General features: G+C 41.1%; 1 protein-coding gene across 6 annotated transcripts in view; it reads left to right on the forward strand.

The window, feature by feature from the left end:
* Positions 1 to 13,622, forward strand: part of U2SURP (U2 snRNP associated SURP domain containing) — a 48,023-nt gene extending 34,401 nt beyond the window's left edge. For all 6 annotated transcript variants that reach the window (XM_080605281.1, XM_080605284.1, XM_080605282.1 and 3 more), the window contains 4 exons: positions 8,105 to 8,215; positions 10,096 to 10,214; positions 10,897 to 11,073; positions 12,202 to 13,622. In XM_080605281.1, coding sequence (XP_080461407.1) covers positions 8,105 to 8,215; positions 10,096 to 10,214; positions 10,897 to 11,073; positions 12,202 to 12,340 — 546 coding nt within the window. In that variant the 3' untranslated portion in view covers positions 12,341 to 13,622. The remainder of the gene's footprint in view (positions 1 to 8,104; positions 8,216 to 10,095; positions 10,215 to 10,896; positions 11,074 to 12,201) is intronic.
* The last annotated feature ends 6,124 nt before the right edge of the window (positions 13,623 to 19,746 follow it).

Raw genomic sequence — 19,746 nt, forward strand, 5'->3', positions numbered from 1 at the left:
AAGCTTTGCCCCTGTCTACGTGTAGCAGAGACTGGTGCTGTCAGAGGAGGCAGGTTACTTAACCCTTTGCTTCTTCTCCTACTCCTAACTGTTAACCTTGCTGAAATGTAAATTATTTCCAGAGCTTAGCAAGAAGAGAGGCTTTCTTATAATACTGAAGAACAGTGATTTCTTAACTGTGGTTGTATTTTATGTTTATTTGTTAGTTTTTAAGTTTGTAAAGATCATTGCTCCGCTTTTTGTTGTAACTCAGATTTAAGGGTGGTCTTTACAGTGCTGTGCATCTCCCTCCCTCTCTCTGGAACATTAAAAAAAAAAAGTATATTCTCCTCTGTAAAAAGAACTCAGTGATACAAAGAAAAATGGGTATTTTTCTATTGCCTAATAGTTCATTAAGTGTATTTTCTCAGAGCATACAAAAACTCTCAGACAAAATGAAGCAGCATTGTCTTTCTTGCACCTTTCTTTAAGGTACTTTATCTCTGTCTCCAACTTACAGAAAGACTTTGAGCTCCAAAGTCCATGACCGTCTCCTGTGAAGTGTGAGAGGCACCTTTCTAAAAATCTGCTTCAAGAATTGTTTTGAGTTTAGCTTGCATTCTGTCATGCTTTAGACATACACCAAGCGCTTTTGGCATGCTTAACTGATGCAAATCTCAGAATCACAGAATCGTCTAGGTTGGAAGAGACCTCCAAGAGCATCTAGTCCAACCTCTGCCCTAACACTAACAAGTCCTACACTAAACCATATCACTAAGGGCTACATCTAAACGTCTTTTAAAGACCTCCAGGGATGGCGACTCAACCACCTCCCTGGGCAGTCCATTCCAGTGCCTAACAACCCTTTCAGTAAAGAAGTTCTTCCTAACATCCAACCTAAACCTCCCCTGGTGCAACTTTAGCCCATTCCCCCTCGTCCTGTCACCAGGCACGTGGGAGAATAGACCAACCCCCACCTCTCTACAGCCTCCTTTTAGGTACCTATAGAGAGCGATGAGGTCTCCCCTGAGCCTCCTCTTCTCCAGGCTGAACAAGCCCAGCTCCCTCAGCCGCTCCTCGTAAGACTTGTTCTCCAGACCCCTCACCAGCTTCGTTGCCCTTCTCTGGACTCTCTCGAGCACCTCCATGTCCTTCTTGTAGCGAGGGGCCCAAAACTGAACGCAGTACTCGAGGTGCGGCCTCACCAGAGCTGAGTACAGGGGGGCAATCACCTCCTTAGACCTGCTGGCCACACTGCTTCTTATGCAAGCCAGGATGCTGTTGGCCTTCTTGGCCACCTGAGCACACTGCTGGCTCATATTCAGCCGACTATCAACCAGATCTCCTTTGCTTTAGAAGCTCGAATCACCTGGATATACTAATTTTCAGGCCCTCAGAAAACCAACTGTTTTTGTGTTGGCAGTTTGTTTTTTTCAACCAGGTGTAATACCAGTTTTCTATTGCAGATGGTAACTTGTGATCTTAAAGTCTCTCTTATTACAGAGGTGCTCATTTTGGAAGGTGCAGGAGCATATTTCTGAACAAAATGACTAGATGGTTAATTCCTTTAAAGTTCACTGATTGCTTATGTGCGGCACAAGATCCTATGATTGTACCCTGAAAAAAACACAGCATAGGCTTCATCTGCAGCAGAATGGCTTTTCATGAATTGAGATATATCAGTGCTTCTAAAAGGGTCAGAACCAGAGTAGGTTGTCCTCTTTAATACCTGCCATTGCTCACCTTTTGTGTTAGCCACCTGAGACCTCAAAGTAATGTTTGATTTCTTAATCAGAGGTAGAAAACTAGTGGTCTTCAGTCTTCCCATACAGCCTTTCCACTACAGGAGATGTAGGGCTGGATTCTGTCACGCAGAATTCTGTCAGTAACCCCCTGCCCAGTGCATAAGCAGGGAGATTTTTTTTCCCCACAGAAATATGCCATGGTGTTAAGGAACAATTTACTTTTCTATCAAGAGCCCAAGAGATTCTTTCTGCATGTCACAAAGGAGAAGAGGTTATTGTCTTTACTTTCTCGGTACAGATTGCAGTACCATACCAGATTAAAGTTCCTTTAGTGTAGTATTCAGTCTCCAACACAGAATGCCGAGGGCATGAGATAAGAGTGGATTAAACATAATTCACAGATTCACAGATTTCTCTAGGTTGGAAGAGACCTCAAGATCATCGAGTCCAACCTCCGACCTAACACTAAGTACTCCACTAAACCATATCCCTAAGCTCTACATCTAAACGTCTTTTAAAGACCTCCAGGGATGGTGACTCCACCACCTCCCTGGGCAGCCCGTTCCAATGCTTAATAACCCTTTCGGTAAAGAAGTACTTCCTAACATCCAACCTAAAACTCCCCTGTCGCAACTTTAGCCCATTCCCCCTCGTCCTGTCACCAGGCACGTGGGAGAACAGACCAACCCCCACCTCTCTACAGCCTCCTTTCAGGTAACTGTAGAGAGCGATGAGGTCGCCCCTGAGCCTCCTCTTTTCCAGGCTGAACAAGCCCAGCTCCCTCAGCCGCTCCTCGTAAGACTTGTTCTCCAGACCCCTCACCAGCTTGGTCGCCCTTCTCTGGACTCGCTCGAGCACGTCCATGTCCTTCCTGTAGCGAGGGGCCCAAAACTGAACACAGTACTCGAGGTGCGGCCTCACCAGAGCCGAGTACAGGGGCACAATCACTTCCCTCGACCTGCTGGCCACACTGCTTCTTATACAGGCCAGGATGCCGTTGGCCTTCTTGGCCACCTGGGCACACTGCTGGCTCATATTCAGCCGACTATCCACCAATACTCCCAGGTCCTTCTCGGCCAGGCAGCTTTCCAGCCACTCATCTCCCAGCCTGTAGCTCTGCTTGGGGTTGTTGCAGCCCAGGTGCAGGACCCGGCACTTGGCCTTGTTGAACTTCATACAGTTGACCTCAGCCCATCGCTCCAGCCTATCCAGATCCTCCTGCAGAGCCTTCCTGCCCTCGAGCAGATCGACACACGCACTTAGCTTGGTGTCATCTGCAAACTTACTGAGGGTGCACTGGACGCCCTCATCCAGATCATCAATAAAGATATTAAAGAGGACCGGCCCCAGTACCGAGCCCTGGGGGACTCCACTAGTGACCGGCCTCCAACCAGATTTGACTCCATTCACCACAACTCTCTGGGCCCGGCCATCCAGCCAGTTTCTAACCCAGCGAAGCGTACGCCAGTCCAAGCCCCGAGCAGCCAGTTTCTTGAGGAGGATGTTGTGGGGAACGGTGTCAAAAGCCTTACTGAGGTCAAGGTAGACCACGTCCACAGCCTTTCCCTCATCCACCAAGCGCGTCACTTGGTCATAGAAGGAGATCAGGTTCGTCAAGCAGGACCTGCCTTTCATAAACCCATGCTGACTGGGCCTGATCGCCTGCTTGCCCTGCAAGTGCCGCGTGATGACCCTCAAGATAATCTGCTCCATGAGCTTCCCCGGCACTGAGGTCAAACTGACAGGCCTATAGTTCCCCGGGTCTGCCCTGCGGCCCTTCTTATAGATAGGCGTCACATTGGCTAGCCGCCAGTCAACCGGGACCTCCCCCGATAGCCAGGACTGCCGATAAATGATGGAAAGCGGCTCAGCCAGCTCCTCCGCCAGTTCTCTCAGTACCCTCGGGTGGATCCCATCCGGCCCCATCGACTTGCGCACATCCAAGCTCCGTAGCAGGTCGCCAACCATTTCCTCATGGATAGCCAAGGCCACATCCAGCTCCCCATCCCCTTCCACCAGCTCAGGGCACTGGGTGTCCGGAGTACAACCGGTATTGCCGCTAAAGACTGAGGCAAAGGCGGCATTAAGCACCTCAGCCTTTTCCTCATCCTTAGTAACTAGGTTTCCCCTCGCATCCAGTAAAGGATGGAGATTCTCCCTAGTCCTCCGTTTCGCGTTGATGTATTTGTAAAAGGATTTTTTGTTGTCTTTAACGGCAGTAGCCAGATTGAGCTCCAGATGAGCTTTGGCCTTTCTAATTTTCTCCCTGCACAGCCTCGCTACATCCTTGTAGTCCTCCTCAGTGGCCCGCCCTTTTTTCCAAAGATTATAAACCCTCTTTTTTCTGCTAAGCTCCAGCCGCAACTCTCTGTTGAGCCAGGCCGGTCTTCTTCCACGCCGGCTCATCTTTGGGCACGTGGGGACGGACCGCTCCTGTGCCATCACGATTTCCTTCTTGAGGAGCGCCCAGCCTTCCTGGACTCCTCTGCCCTTCAGAACCGCCTCCCAAGGGACTCGGCCAACCAGCGTCCTGAGCAGCTCAAAGTCAGCCCTCCGGAAGTCCAAGACAGCAGTTTTACTGGTCCCCTTCCTGGCCTCGCCAAGAATAGAGAACTCTACCATTTCGTGGTCACTCTGCCCCAGACAGCTTCCGACCACCACATCTCCCACCAGTCCTTCTCTGTTTGTGAAGAGAAGGTCTAGCGGGGCACCACCCCTGGTAGGTTCACTGACCAGCTGCGTCAGGAAGCTATCTCCCACGCTCTCCAGAAACCTCCTAGACTGCTTTCTCTGTGCCGTGTTGTGTTTCCAGGATATGTCCGGGAAGTTGAAGTCCCCCACGAGGACAAGCGCCGACGATTTTGCAACTTCTGTCAGTTGCCTATAAAACTCCTCATCCGTCTCCTCATCCTGGTTCGGCGGTCTATAACAGACCCCGACCAGGATGCTAGCCTTGCCGGCCTTCCCGCGGATCCTAACCCACAGGGATTCAACCTTATCATTCCCAGCCTGGAGTTCCACAACATCAAAAGATTCTCTAATGTAGAGAGCCACGCCACCACCCCTTCTGTGCTGCCTGTCTCTCCTGAAGAGCCGATAGCCAGGCATTGCAGCACTCCAGTCGTGGGAGCGGTCCCACCACGTCTCCGTGATGGCAACCAAGTCGTAGCCTGCCTGCTGCACGATGGCTTCCAGCTCCTCCTGTTTGTTACCCATGCTGCGTGCATTAGTGTAGATGCACTTCAGCTGGGCCATCGCCTTCTTCCCCGGCCTAGCCATTGTTTCCCCCGGCACAGCTCCAACAAGCCTTGTTTGAGCCCCGTCCCCCTTCTTACCTAGTTTAAAGCTCTCTCTATGAGCCCCGCCAGCTCCTGGCCTAGGATCCGTTTTCCCCTTGGAGATAGAGACCCATCTGGGGCCATCAGGCCGGGTGCCGAGTAAAGCTCCCCATGGTGAAAAAACCCAAAATTTCTATGCTGGCACCAGCCTCTGAGCCACCTATTAACCACATGAGCTTTCCATGTCCTCTCCGTGCCTCTCCCTTCCCCCGTAGGGATGGACAAAATAATCCATGAGGGAAGATTGTATCTAAGACCTCTTCTGGATTTAAAGGCCCTTTCTCTACCTTTGTCAAGAAACTGAAGTTCCATACAGTTTCCGTTACTTCTTTCTCTGGATTATGGTGCTTAGTGTTCAGAATACCTATTTTTTTAATGTTTTATGGTAAACTCATAGGAGCTATCTAAGGCTTGTAATGATCTCAATAACAATATAACCTTTAGGTCTCTACAGTCTGCAGAGGTTTCTGTATCTAGCTTACTTGAGGCCACTGCAAAATGGCAAAAAGATACCACATTAAACATGGTACTCATTGCAGTTTCATCATAACAGATGAGACAGATTGGCTCTTGCTTGACCAAAAGTTATGCTATTTATAGCAGTTCTTCTTTAGAGGATAATGACTGTCTTAATTCAGCAGAAATTCTGGTCTTTTACACAAAGACGATAGTGAGGAATTGCTTAGCTCCAAGCCACACGGCGTCCTGGGTGTGTGATTGAGCACCCCAGAGTTCTGTTATGGCTGAAGAGGTATTTCAAATCTGCATATCAGTATATCTCTTATCTGTTGTTATTAACACTGTAGCTGCGGAAATCATACTACTCATAGGCTCATCAGAAAACTGAAGCTTCCAAAGAAATATTTTGCTCTGCTTCTGGTGAAGTCTAGGATAAGTTGCAGCCATTGTCAGGGTGAGTCTGTTTTAAGGAAGAGCAGAGCACTTTGGGCTGCTCAGAAGTCTATTCTGTATGTAATCCCTCTAGATATGAGTGCAATTACACATCAGGCAGAGACTCCTCTTTCATCAATGATCTGCTGATTAACTTCCCTGTTAATCCTAGCATCTCATACACAGTCACTCTACTTCAATTAAGTAGTGTTTGAACCTGGCCATTTAGGTTCTGAGGCTGTATACTTGTGCAATAATGTCTTGCTAAAAAGCCTTTTTGCCCCAAGACCATTGTGTATGAGCTCAGTATCAGCAGAAGATTAGAATACCAAGGACAATTTTGGAAAATTGATTTAAGTAAGGGACCCACAGCGCATCTGTTTGTGTCAAAATGAAAAAGCTACAGGTAGGGCTTGGTTTGCACCCATCTGTGGTTTGTCTGAATGGTGGTAGCAAGATGTTACCCTTTTCTGAAAATTGATATTGGTTATTCAGTAGTGAAAACCTCAACTTCTAGGAAGACTGAATCTTTTAAATGACTTGTTCATTAGTTTGAGGAAAAGGAAAAAATTCAAAATGAGAACTGATGGAAAAGAGACAATGTTGTGGAGCTGTTTCTCTTAAAGTTATGTGAGATACCTCCTAGTGTTTAGTGAGGAAGATGATCCCTGCATTGGAGCATGGAGCATCCAGTAGAAATTGCTCATAAGAACTCCAGATTTCTGAAACTTTGCAGTCTCCATTAAGGGCTGTACTGCTAACGAAGACCTCTAAACTGTTGTGGGAGACTTTCTGTCTAAAACACAAGCAAGAAATTAGCATTCCAGAGTTTTAGCACATGAAAAATATTCCTCTTCCATATTAGCATGCATATTACTGACTCCAGAGATGGTCTAGATAAAGTCGGTATCTCTAATCCTAAGAATGAAGGGGCTTAAATGTTTTTCTCTGATGTACAAGAGTAGTTAAGAAGAATAACCATTTAATTGGGAATATATTAGTTCTTTCTGAATGCATGTTAAATAAGTGGAATGTTTACAACATTTTTCAATTAGGTGCTCAAGCAGATTTAAACCTCAGTTTTAAGGATCTCTTCTTGCTGGAGTGGTATCTGCAACTCTATGAGAAGAAGAAAAGTATCATATACCCTACGCGAAGCAATCAGGCAGAAGAGCATTTGGTACAGCCAGTATGCCAGGAATAGTGAAACGGTGAAGGGAGATGACCAAATCAAGCAAGTAGCAAAAGCTACTATACACCAAAGCGTGGGATGAGCTGAAATGACTACTCATCTCTGCTAGAGGGAACATCCTGATCCTACCTGTGAACTTTGGCACTAGCTGATTCTTTCTCTGAGCCCAGTACAACTCCCTAATGCAGGAAAAAATCAGGGGTCTTGAGCTGGGATTATGCTGGATTAGTGAATTCACCTGGCTCATGGAAGGCTTGGCCAAGCACGGCTGCTGTAAGGGGAGGATGGAGGGGGAGCCCTTTGGAGCACAGGAATGGAGAGAGCAGGTGGAAAATAATTTTTCTGTAGTGAGTTGTAATCTCAGCATTTTGTAACACATGGTATCCTTTGCCAGGGATTGTAGTAGGCCTGATGGACTATATAGTGCATGAAATAGTATTGTGTCAGTGAAATGATTTCTCTCAATTCAGCCACTGTGCAGCTGCCTTGAAGAGGAAATTAACTTGTTTTATGTTGTATGTCAGTCATTTGATTTTTTAATATTTAGTGTTAAGTGGAGAAAAGGCAGTTTCTGAAGGACAACTTCAGATGAGACGTTGAAGCAGTATATTAAGACACCTGCAATAAATAGTGTCATTTTGAAAGAAAAAGACGATCATCTAAGAAATGTAAGGGCGTAGTGTTCTAATGATGGGAACAGAATTTAGTAGAATGACAGGAAAAAAATCCCTTTATTTTTAGTTCTTGATACGTCTGTAAACAACTGCAGGTGCCTGCAGACAAATATGTGGTTTTGTTGCTTTGATCCAGTTGAATAAAGTCAGTATTTTCTTATGCACAAACTTGTATGGAAAAAATGAAGAACACACATTATAAATTACAGAAATTTCGTTTTCAGCCACCTGCCTGACTGGATAATAATAAGCACAGTAACCTAATGGTCAGTATTATTTTCACAGCTTAAGGTGATGAAGTTTCAGGATGAGTTAGAGTCTGGGAAAAGACCCAAGAAACCAGGCCAGAGTTTTCAGGAACAGGTTGAACACTATAGAGACAAGCTGCTTCAGAGGGTAAGAAATGTTCTTTGTTTGGCTCTGATTCTGTGGTAGGCTTTCGTTGAGTTTATCAAGCATAAGGTGACATTAAGTATAACAACAAACGGTTCTTGTTAAAATTCTATTGTAATGTCAAACTGCATGTCTAAATCCAAGTGCTTTCTGCACAGTATAGGCAATCTCTTTTTGATAAAAATAAATGTAGTATTTCACACACTGTACAGATGAGTATCATTGGAATATACTGAAACCTTAAAGAGCTCGCTTCTGGATGAACTACATAAAGCAAATCATCAGGTGTGGGAAAGGAAAGAGAGCGCAGTCAATTCAAGATGTTCATCAGACTTCAGTTTTGCTTTTTGTAATTGACCAATTGTGCTAAAAGCTTCCAAAAGAAGAAAGGGAGTAGTCCTAAGCAGCCAATGCACTTCTGATTTCTCCAGTGTTTATGGTTTTCTGGATAATTCCATCTCAGACTGTTACCCGAAAGTGAATAATTCTGTACCATTGCTATTGTGGTAGTACTATTGGGACTACGAATTCAGAACAGCTTTAATAATTAGTATTATATACATCTGAATCTTTGAAACACAACTGCAAAAAAAAAGTAACCATTTTGGACAATGTGTTTAGTTAAGAAATATTTCATGATAATCATATTTGTTAATACATTAATAACTCCACTACTCGGTTAAGGAAATAACTTTTTTTTTTGCTTTAGCTCCATAGAAGTTATTTTTATAATAATATAACATGGGCTTTGATTATATTTTCCACAAACTTGCTAGTTGGTCATCATTTTCTGTCTAATTTACTATAGAATAAGCTTTCTATAAGTAAACTTCCTGCTAGTATTGTACATTCTGTACAGAATAGGAGCCTATTGCTGTTTATTGGTATTTATTAAGATAACTTAATTAGTTATGCTACCGAATAAACCAGGCACATCTTAAGAGTCCAGTGATTTTAGTGGGATCTAACAATAGCATGTAATGGTAGGGATAATGATATTAACAGTAGATATAACGATATGGACACTTTTAAATGTTAATGGTAAATTTTCTGTGCAAAGAATATGTGAGACTAGGTACAGTGTAGTTCTTCAGCTATTTCTTGCAGTTGTTGTTATCCCTACACTCCCCCCCTGCCCCTTCTTTCATTTAGCAAAATGACCACTTTTTTGTCTTCCCTTCCATACGAGGTACACAGTGAAATATCTGTGTTTTGCTATGGAAGATTTTTTTTCCATGTTAGTACTGAAAGAAGCATATCTATTTGTGCTCAGACTTGCTGTTCTAGGTTTATTTTTATATAATTAATTTTCTAATGATCTTTTAGAGTGTATATTTTCTTTCAAAATGGTCCTGGTGATGTATAGACATAGATCAGATTTGTCTTCTGTTGTTGTTGTGTTTTTTTTATATAGCAGAATTTCTTAAATTTACTTTTGCTTTGTTTTTAAATGTTTGGTAGTTAGAAAATTCGTCTCAAATTTCAATCTGGAGTAACAAAGCTGAGTGCATATGTTTAAGTAGAAATAGGTTCCTGGTATTCCTTTCATGTTTATTTTAGTTTAGAAAATCTATTACAGCTGTAATTTTCCCCTGAAATTTGTAAAATTGCAGACTGTTCATTTCCAGTTAAATAGTCAGGTATACTCTCTCACGTAGGGTGCCATCTTTCATGTTTTTGGTCAGTGCTGGTGTTAATAATATTTATCCAGTGTAAGAAGCAGCAGTGATGATTTGAATAGTGGGTATGGCGTTGACCAATGGTTTCTTCCTAGATTAAGTGCTGTGTTCGTTCAATACTTAGTGCCTTTATGCTGTTTGTGATTAGCTTCTTGATTATCCTTACTTTAATCTCATCTGAAATAATGATTTCTACTAATTCAGGAAAAAGAAAAAGAATTGGAAAGAGAACGAGAAAGGGACAAAAAAGACAAGGAAAAATCTGATTCTAGGTCCAAAGATAAGAAGGAAAAGGAGGAGTGTACACCAACGAGAAAGGAGAGGTACTACTTTACTTCGAAGTAAACTGAATGGGAGGAAAGTACTCACGGTTAATATCTGTTTGCAATGGAAGCCTTGAATTTATGTTGAATCACAACACTTGTTTTAATAAAGGAAGCTTTTTTTTATTGAAAGGTTTCAAAATTTTAAAGGAATTGCTGTTTTCATTCTGCCCTGAGTAACTTAACTTTTGAATAGAATTCTCATTCTGTTCACTTAAGCCCTGAAGGAAACATGATAATGACCAACTGAAAGGAGCGTATATTTAGCTCTGACTTTTAGCAGTAAATTGACTGCTGTTTATTACTCAGAAAACTGTAATGGAGTCATACCACAAAATAACTTGTGGTGGCTTAAACGTTATTCGTCTGATTGTGAAAATTCTTCAGAACAGCAAGTTTAGGTTAATTGATTGTGTAATCTTATAATAGTTCTGGAGAGAGATTTTCTGTGTTATTAAGCGGTAAAATGCCTTGCTGTTCAAGAACCTGTGACAGAATGTTTTTACACTGCTATAAACAAAGATGAGTCATAAGCCTTAACTTTTTTCAGCCAGAAAAAGTCTGGTGCACATGTTGAACTTGATTTTTCAGTAATTAGAATCCCACTACGTTTTAGTTCAGTGTTCTTAATACTCATTTTTACTTCTGTATGTACATAACTGTATTTGCTTTCTTTACAAAGGAAAAGGCGACACAGTGCTTCCCCTAGCCCATCTCGCAGCAGTGGCAGTAGACGAGCAAAATCCCCATCACCAAAATCAGAACGCTCAGAGCGCTCTGAACGGTCCCATAAAGAGAGTTCACGTTCTCGGTCATCACATAAAGACTCTCCAAGAGATGTCAGTAAAAAAGCCAAAAGGTAAGCTGGTGTCTATTCTGTTTCAGGGTTTATGAAACCTGAATACGTAGTTCTGGGGATTTTTAGCAGAGCACATTGAATACACAAGTGTTTTCTCTCAAAGTGGACTATACTGTCTGTTCCTGATTAACATCTTTGGATGCTTGGTATCTGAAATGTGTATGTTCTTCTACCTTGGTAGCTCAAGACTGTTCACTTCTGTGTTCTTGTTTACCTGCTCTTTTATGAGCTTTTTATTTTCAAAGGACAAATTTGTAGCCCACAGAACTTATAGAATTGTAGTGAGCATGCTTTCACTGATTTTCATTTATGAAGCTTCTCTGACGTTTTTTTCCATGAATAAAATCTAGATTAGATACTGGTTATGGGGTTTTGTTTACAGGAATAAATACTACCTAATTTCCAAACTGACACAAATACAAACCTCTAGCTATTGTTAAGGCGGGTATGAGATTTTTATTACTGTATTGGTGCTTCTGTTGTTTTAAATATTTTGATTGTTGTTTCTGTCTTAGTTCAGTTTCCATTTCTTTAAGAGGTCTAGAATATCACTGCACAGACGTGCTGAGGAAATTCCTGTGATGCTGTTGAGGGGAAAACAGTACATATTTACAGTAGTCAGATTCTTGTGTTACAAGTTAGGAATTCAACTAGAATTAGGCATTTTTGTTAGAGTTAAGATTCAATTCAGATTATGAGATCCATTATCTAGGTGTGGGTAAGATGAGTGTCCGTTTTCTTTCTCTGAGGTTATGTTACAAGCTGAACAAGAATTGGAAGCATAACAATTCAAGATAATTCTGTCATCTTCTATGTGGATATAGGCTGCTATAAACATTAGAGTCAAAGTGGCTGAGGCATATGTAGAAGTTGGTAAACTCATTATCTTGGTTTCAGAAGGACACAAGTTGGTACCATTTTTCCTTTGGTTTCAAGCAGTGCAGTTAAGCCAAAATACGTTTAAAACCTTATATTGCTTTTTTCTAAAACCCAAGATAATTGTTACTTCCCTTCAACATGGAAAAAAAAATCTACCTAGATTATTTCAAAAAACAAAGATCAAACAACTGTAGAAAAAGTTGATATTATCAATTAGCATTTGACTTAAAAATTAAATTTTTTTTGCAGGTCGCCATCTGGTTCCAGGACACCGAAAAGATCAAGAAGATCACGATCTAGATCCCCTAAAAAGTCAGGGAAAAAATCCAGGTCTCAGTCCCGTTCTCCTCACAGATCTCACAAGAAGTCAAAGAAAAGCAAACACTGACAATGTTAATATTTTTTATGATGCTGTCACTTACTGGAAATGCGGTTTTGTTTTTGTGCCTGAACAGTCTGTTTAAAAAAACAAAACAAAACAAAAAAACACAAAAAAAGCATTCCTGATTTTTTTTGTGAATGCACGTGTATACTCATGAGTATCTGCATCTGTAGACCTGTCATTGTTTTATATTGTACAAAATATCTTCATTGTGGCTATTTCCTAAATGAAACATTTTTGTGTTTAGAAGTTTCATCAGATACATGTGTAACTGATCTGCTGGCAGTAGTGATATTTTGTTTTAGAATGTTGTGACATAGCAGAAATAACTCAAATGTTCCCCCTTTTTGTAGCTTTGACAATTTGAATTAGATTTCAAATAAAATCTGAACAGAAAATTAAGATGTTGTTTTCTTGCCCCACTGGTGATACGGATTGATAAAGGAATTCATAGTTTGTTTGGAAGTACTGTGTATTTCAGACATACTATGTTGCTTAGATCTTCAGTATAGTAGTAGCTCTATTCATGTTATCTCTAGTTTGACTATTCAGATAAAAACACCTTTTGAATCCCGTGGATGGGTTTTCTTTCCTACCATGATACTTTGCTGTAAGAACAGTTGAGCAGCCTGGTCCCTAAGATTATGAGCTTCACAAGTAAATCTTTGCTTGGTATTTTGCCTTTTAATTGCAAGGAATACATGTGAAACTTGAGTCGGGGTTTTTGTTTTTTTTCTTTCTCAAAAGCGGGGTCTCTGCAGAGATGCAATTGTGTGTATGTGTATACATACGTGTTGATACATACGTATACATGATGTATCAACAACAAGCCATATTTGTGGCATTCACAGGGGATAACAAGGACAGCAAGTATGGGGCTCTATGACTTCTTCCTCAAGTATAAGTACAGTAATTGCAACCTACAGTACGTTACTGTTTTCAAAAATGATTTTTACTCCGAAAGGACTTTTACACTGTTTTATTGAATTTATTCCTCTGTTGTGGAAATTCTTCCAAATAGAGGGAAAAAAGCTGATTTTTTTAATTACATATTTTATTTATTAATACTTTGGAATTGAGAGGCTGTTAAACTTTTTTTTAATGTTAAGCTTTCCCTTCAAACCTGTTTTGTGTTTAGGCATTGATGTGGCTTTAAATCGCTTCACCTTGGTCTCTATCATGCAACCTTTCTGTGGGTAGGGTGGGGGGAGGGATGAGAAATGGGAGGGTTCAATGTTTATACTTGGAGGTATGGGCAGATTGTAATAAAAACATAAAATTAAAGGGATCTGGCCTCCTGTGAGCTGTTTCTGAAAGCAAAAAGCTGTACTTACTACAGGCAAGGACTGCTGGATTATGGCCTGCTATCATATTTGTGTATTTAGAGGTTATACATTTGTTAGAATTTTGTAAATGTGATGGGGAAAGCCTTTTGTTGTATATGTTTATAGCCTTAGAAGCAACCCTTTCAGAAGCAGGATCTAAAATGTCTTTTGAAAAACATGCATATTTAATTTAAAAAGAGTATATATTTTCTCCAGTTTCTTCCTGATGGGGGACTTTGTTATAAGATTGTATAAATTGTTGTAAATGTAAGAACTAAGTGAAGAATTACTGAGAACTTTGCTAATGAGAGTTGAGAGATGACCTGGAATGCTGAAAATATGGAGACTACATGTGTACTGTAAAGACTTTCTTAGAATGAGTATTGAATAGATGCCTAAATAATGAGAAAAGAATACACCTTATATCTGTTTATATTACATTATAAAGAATCCGTTTAAGAAATATGCAGAGTTTATTTTTTATATTTTTTTCTCCCTGTAACACAAGGTGTTTTGGATGTACAGACTTTGGCAGCTAAACTATTAGAAACTGTCTAAGTTAATTTTTTCTTAAATGCGTTCTACTCAGACCTGGCACAGACTAGATGAAGTTTTCTAGAGCAAAAAGTAGGTACTAAAATCATTTGAGGATACGAAGATGTTTACTTCAGATCTGCTTAACTTCTTTAAAACTATTATTTTTTGTCTTGGAGCTGCTTGTAAATAGAGGAATGATGAATGGTGCTGTTGTGAGTAAAGTGAGGATAGTTTGCCATAGGAATATTATATCTTCAGAATCAGTTGTGTACTTCATTTACGAGCTTAAAAATCCTCAGGGTAGGCAATCACTTAGCATATGGGTTAGCCAGGCATTTCAATAATTAATTTTGATTTCAGCTTTTATAAAATTTTAATCAGTGATTATAAAAGGTTCAAGCCAAGTAGCTACAGAGCTAAAGGAGCACACCCATTTGTAGTAGCATTTGTTTTGTAGTAGTTTTATAGTAACTTTTGTCAGTATCTTTATTGTCTAAACACCATCTATATAAGCATTCTTCTACCTCTTACTCTTTGCTTCATATCCCTGGCTTTAGACGAGCAGTTTTGTTACTAATAGAATTTTAAGAGCAATTAAGAACCTGTGTACATAACTGGATGCATGGTGGTTGGTTTTGTTTTGTTTTTCCCCCTCCTGTTGAAAAGAACATCCTTTGCTTCTATCTACTCTGCATTTTCTTCCCTGCTTTTATAAGTAGCTTTTGTTCATAATTTGATGTTTCTGCAAAGAAAAGGATATGGGAAACGGTATTTTGGTAGCTTTTTTTTTTTTTGTAAGACTGCAAATTAGTACTTAAGACTGAAAAATTAGGCTGCCTATGTTTTTTTTTGGTAAAGTGACAAGGTGTAGTCACTATGTCCATTACTGGGTGACTTGGGTTTGACTGACTAATGCTCTGTAGCATTTTAGGGTCAAGTGGTGAAAAATCGTCTACTTAACATAGGGTAGGCACAATTTTCATCCCGGGATTCAGCAAGTGAGACTGAGCTGAATCCTTGTGAAAAAAGCTGTAACCTGAAGGGGGTGTGATCCAGTGTTTTCCAGTGTTTTTTTTTTTTTGTGATTCTTTAGGAGGAGAGCCCACTATCCTTTAGTACTCCATAGTCAGGGAGCATCCAAACCTTTGCTTTGGAAGGGAGAGGAGAGATGAATGGATAAGGGGCTTCTGCTTTCTGCTTCTGCCCTGCCTTATGGATGATACCAGAGGTAAATATTCATGCTGCAGCAATTAGCTTTGTCCGAAGCTGAGACACTAACGTAGCTGGCTCCATCTGAGTTCTAGTGTGGCTGAGTAATGCTCCTGCAGCCTCAAAAACCAGCTGGTAAGCCTCATCTTCACATGGGGTCGGAGCTTGGGAAAGGGGTTCACATGAGAAGTTGAGTATACGTTAGATATTCGTAGTAACGTACGAGGGCTTGTCATGCTCGTAGATTTTGGCGAAGACTCCCTGGTGCTCTGTATGGCATTGAGTATTACAGCACATTCTGGTTTTACATAAAAACCTAGATGCAGTTACATGTTTGTCTAATTTTTTTCCTGAACCAGTCCTGACTTCTGTGAGTCTCTTAAGAATTGCACTCACACTTTGGAAACGGACCCCATCTCACAGGAGGAAAACTACTTGGTTGCATAGAAACTCCTGACAATTCAAATGTTTTCCTTATTGGTATTACAGAAGTGTTTATAACTTAACTGTCTTTTTAAACCCTGTGACTTCCTTTGACTCCTCTGCACACCAGCTGCGTATACCTTTTGTAATGCTATTTGAGGAAGAGTTGGTTTCTGAACGTCAATGTCAGGCTCGTACTTAGGCACTGGGCACTGTGCAAAAGTTCTGCCTTCTCCTTGCATGTTTAGAAGTGTGAAGATAAAGCATTTATGACCATGGATAACAAATCTTGTTTTACAGATCATATGTTTAGAGTTGTAACCATCCGAAGATTTCACTAGTGCATCTGTCCCAGTGATACCGAATGTAATGCTGCTTTCTGCATTTATAAATCACCTTCTGCACTAGTGAGCCCTTTAAAAGTGCTGAAGTACTGTATTCCTTGTTTCTTTGAATGCAGAGTTACTCTAGTGCTTTTTTTGATTATGAACTTTATATTTGTTACTTTGATAGTGTGTCTTGAGTGGACCTAGTTTAATTTTGTACAGACAATTCTCGAGGTTATGCTGCTATTGTCCTAGATGATACTTATTAAAACAATAACAGCAAAAAAAAAAGCTGTATAATTTGAAGTTAAGCCCCAACTTGACCCAGATAGGTTTCTTTGAGACAAATGAAACCCTCAAAATGCTCCCCCCTCAAGTCTTAGTTTTTGAGGATACATATTGGTGTGCATATCCTCTAATGTTTTTTCATCACATTTTTTTTAAAAAATGCTAGATTTCCATGAAGACTTTTATTGCCTTAAAAACATGTGCTGGTAGTTGACTCAAGACCCCAACGTTGGGGTAACTTCAAAATGTGTACTGGTTTTTATTTAATGTATTTCCGAGACAGATTTTAAAGCTGATGCTGTAACAACTGCATTGGTAGTCCACTCTGGCACAAATAATGCTTGAAACATCTAGATTATGCAGCGCTAAAATGGAAAATCCACCTTTAGGAGGACTTAAGGGTCAACCGTTGTTTAAGCCATGTTCTTGGCATATTAAAAAGAGAAAATATTCATGTCTCTTAGCCGTGTCTGTGAAAGAAATCTTGTGATGAAAAACAAGATCAGCCAAAAATGGCAGATTCATTTTGAGCATCTTTGATCACTTCAGGCAATCTTTTTTTCCATCCACACACATTTACAGTCCTTTGTTGGAATTAATGCTTGTAACAAAAATTTGAAGCATTCTTTGTTGTATTTCTGCAGATGGAGTAAGGTCTGAATTTTGTGTCTATGTTTAGATTGCTTGCTTGTACTTTAATAGAGCTACTTGAAGAATTTGGGGAGAGACTTTCTCAAATATTTTGAGTCTGTGCTGAATACTTCCATAAGAACTCATATATGGGTACGTTAAGGTAAAAGCAGATTTTGAAGGACATTTCGAATCACTGCCTTCTAAGTAAAGCTTAGTCTACTTTCCATGTACTTCTTTATTGAAAACAATTCAGATTTTTGGGGTAGTTATGAAGGTCCAACAAGACAAGTGAATTCCGTACAGCTGAAGGCAGCAGCAGTAGAGTAATATACATGCAAATTTTGTAGTTTAGTTCTTTTAAGATCATCTGTTTAGTAATGTGAGATTTGTGAAGTTATAAATCTGATACTAGCAGTCAAACCCTGGAAATAGAGTGAACTTTCTTGAATAAGGCTGTTAAGTTCCTAGATGTGTATTTCATTAAAATATTTCATAGTAATACTAGGAAACTTCTTTTTGTTCTCATTACTGCATGAGATATTGCCAGACTTTCAGTATACCACCAGTTCATGCTGCTGCTCTAACTTCTGTTGCTCGGTATTTAAGTCACTCTTGTAAGAATCATAACTGAAATGTTAATTTTTGTCCACATGTATTTTTCCTGTGTTGGATGCAGAAATCTTAAAGAATCGCATACAATTTTTTCTTCAACCTGCTTCTGTCAGCACAGTCAGTTTTCATGGGTAAGCTTGTTCCATTTGTTACTTTTCTGATGTCTAATCTTGTGCAGGGTTGTTTTACTGTGTAAATCTGTCATAAGCTGGAAAGTTTTCTGTTTGTGGTTATTTAGAGGAAATGATAGTTTCACGTTAACCTTTTTGTCTTTTTTCGTTTTGTATTCTACGCAGAAAATTTTCCAAATGACACGGTGACAATAAAACTGTCAGTTTGCCAATATCCAGAAATGGTTTTCTTTTTAAAGCTGGTGAAGTGTGATGTTCATGCATGTTCTGCTGAGAACAGTGTCCTGGCTTTGCTAGCTCTTCTGGTGGTTGACTTTGATTCTGCCTGTGTTGCCAAGCCGTAATCGCTGCTGCTCTCCTCCTGCTGTTACTAGTGACCTTGTTGTTTCTTAGAAACTCCTTGACGAGGCATGGGCTGTTCACCATGGAGTTGCTTGTATAGTCCTCTTGAACAAAGAAAACCTCCTGCTTGCAACTGCTATGTAGGTACTGAGATGATGAGCAGCTTTTCAACACCTGAAACTGCTTGCAGGAGCTTTAAGGGAGCCCACGTAGGGCTGTGGTATGAGTCTGTGTGTTATGGTTGAGCCAGGGGCGCAGCTTTTTGCTGCTGCGTGGTGCAGGTCCTGTTCCTGCCTTTCTGTGCCACCTGTTCTGTCACTTATCTGTCCTTTCTGGTGACTTTTATGTCCTCTAAGTAGCTGGTTCAGTTCAGTAAGAGAAAAAGATTTTTTGTGTGTTGGTTTTAGCTTGGTTGACTTTTTTCAGTTGATTTGCCTCACTGCAGGAAACGGGGGCAGCCAACAAGCAGGATGGTGCTTGTTTTTGGTAGTGGTTCACTTGCTAACATGCGACTTCATCCACAGTGTTTTCTTTTGGAGCATTTGTTTGGATAAGATGGGTTGAATCGACGCTGCACTCTGCAGCCTGCTCGCTCCCACTCCTGGTCCCATACTCCTCTCGCCTTCCTGCCACCACCTCTCGTGCTTGTTTGACCACTGAGACCTGCGAGAGCTTGCTAAACCTGGAAAAGGGTAGCCTGGCAAAACAAGCAAAATATAGCTTTATTGCTTCAGGAGGCTGACTCTCCTTGTGGGAAGGTAAGCTGAGCACAGGGGTGGGCAGGTTTGTGTGATGAGGTGCATGGGAGGAAGGAATCGCAGAATGGTGCCATCTCTTAGCAGCCATGAGCTGCTGCATTGGCTGTGCCTCGCTCTGTCTCCTCTCTTTGCCCATGAAGTTGGAGCCCATCAGTCAGTCTGGGGAGCAAATGCCTCCAAGGCAATTGAGTTCCTGCAAGATGTGAAAGACCAAAAAGGGGAAGGATGCCTTGTGTCCCCACGTGATGAGAGGCTGGAATATGAACCGATGTTGTTCGAGTCCAGAGCAATTGTCTAGGAGAGATTGTATGAATCTCCCAATTATGAACAATCTTACATTTTCACTTAGTTTCTTGACTCACAGTCAAGAAATGTGGTACGTTGTGATACCCCTTGAACTGTTTGCGCTATTCTTGCTTTTGCGTGGACTGGAAAACTTCCTGTAGCTGCTTGTCTAAATACAGACCATCATTTGTACTCTTCAAGGGTTTGTCAGCAAGCCATTGTGGAAGCTCTGCATGGCCTGGGGACGGCCCCTTGGTCTGCGGCGGCTGACCAGAGGTGTACTTGACCCCCTTAAGAGGTGTAGGGGTTCCTGGACAATGCAAACCTTGGGGGTGGAGGGTGCTAAGATGTTAATTAACCATTAACACTGTTTTTGGTCATAGGAGTATTAAGAATACCTTGAAATGGGTGTAGCAGAGAGTAGTGTATTGGTGCAGTGTGGCTAAGGTGGCTCTTAGGTGTGACCTGCCAAAGGTTGTGCAAGTTTTTGATGTGGATCAACAGTTCAGTGCCTGTTTTAAGGTATGCAGTTATAAAAGTCGA

The sequence above is a fragment of the Anser brachyrhynchus genome (genome assembly GCF_964034855.1).
Source record: "Anser brachyrhynchus genome assembly, chromosome: 9".
Lineage (NCBI taxonomy): Eukaryota > Metazoa > Chordata > Aves > Anseriformes > Anatidae > Anser > Anser brachyrhynchus.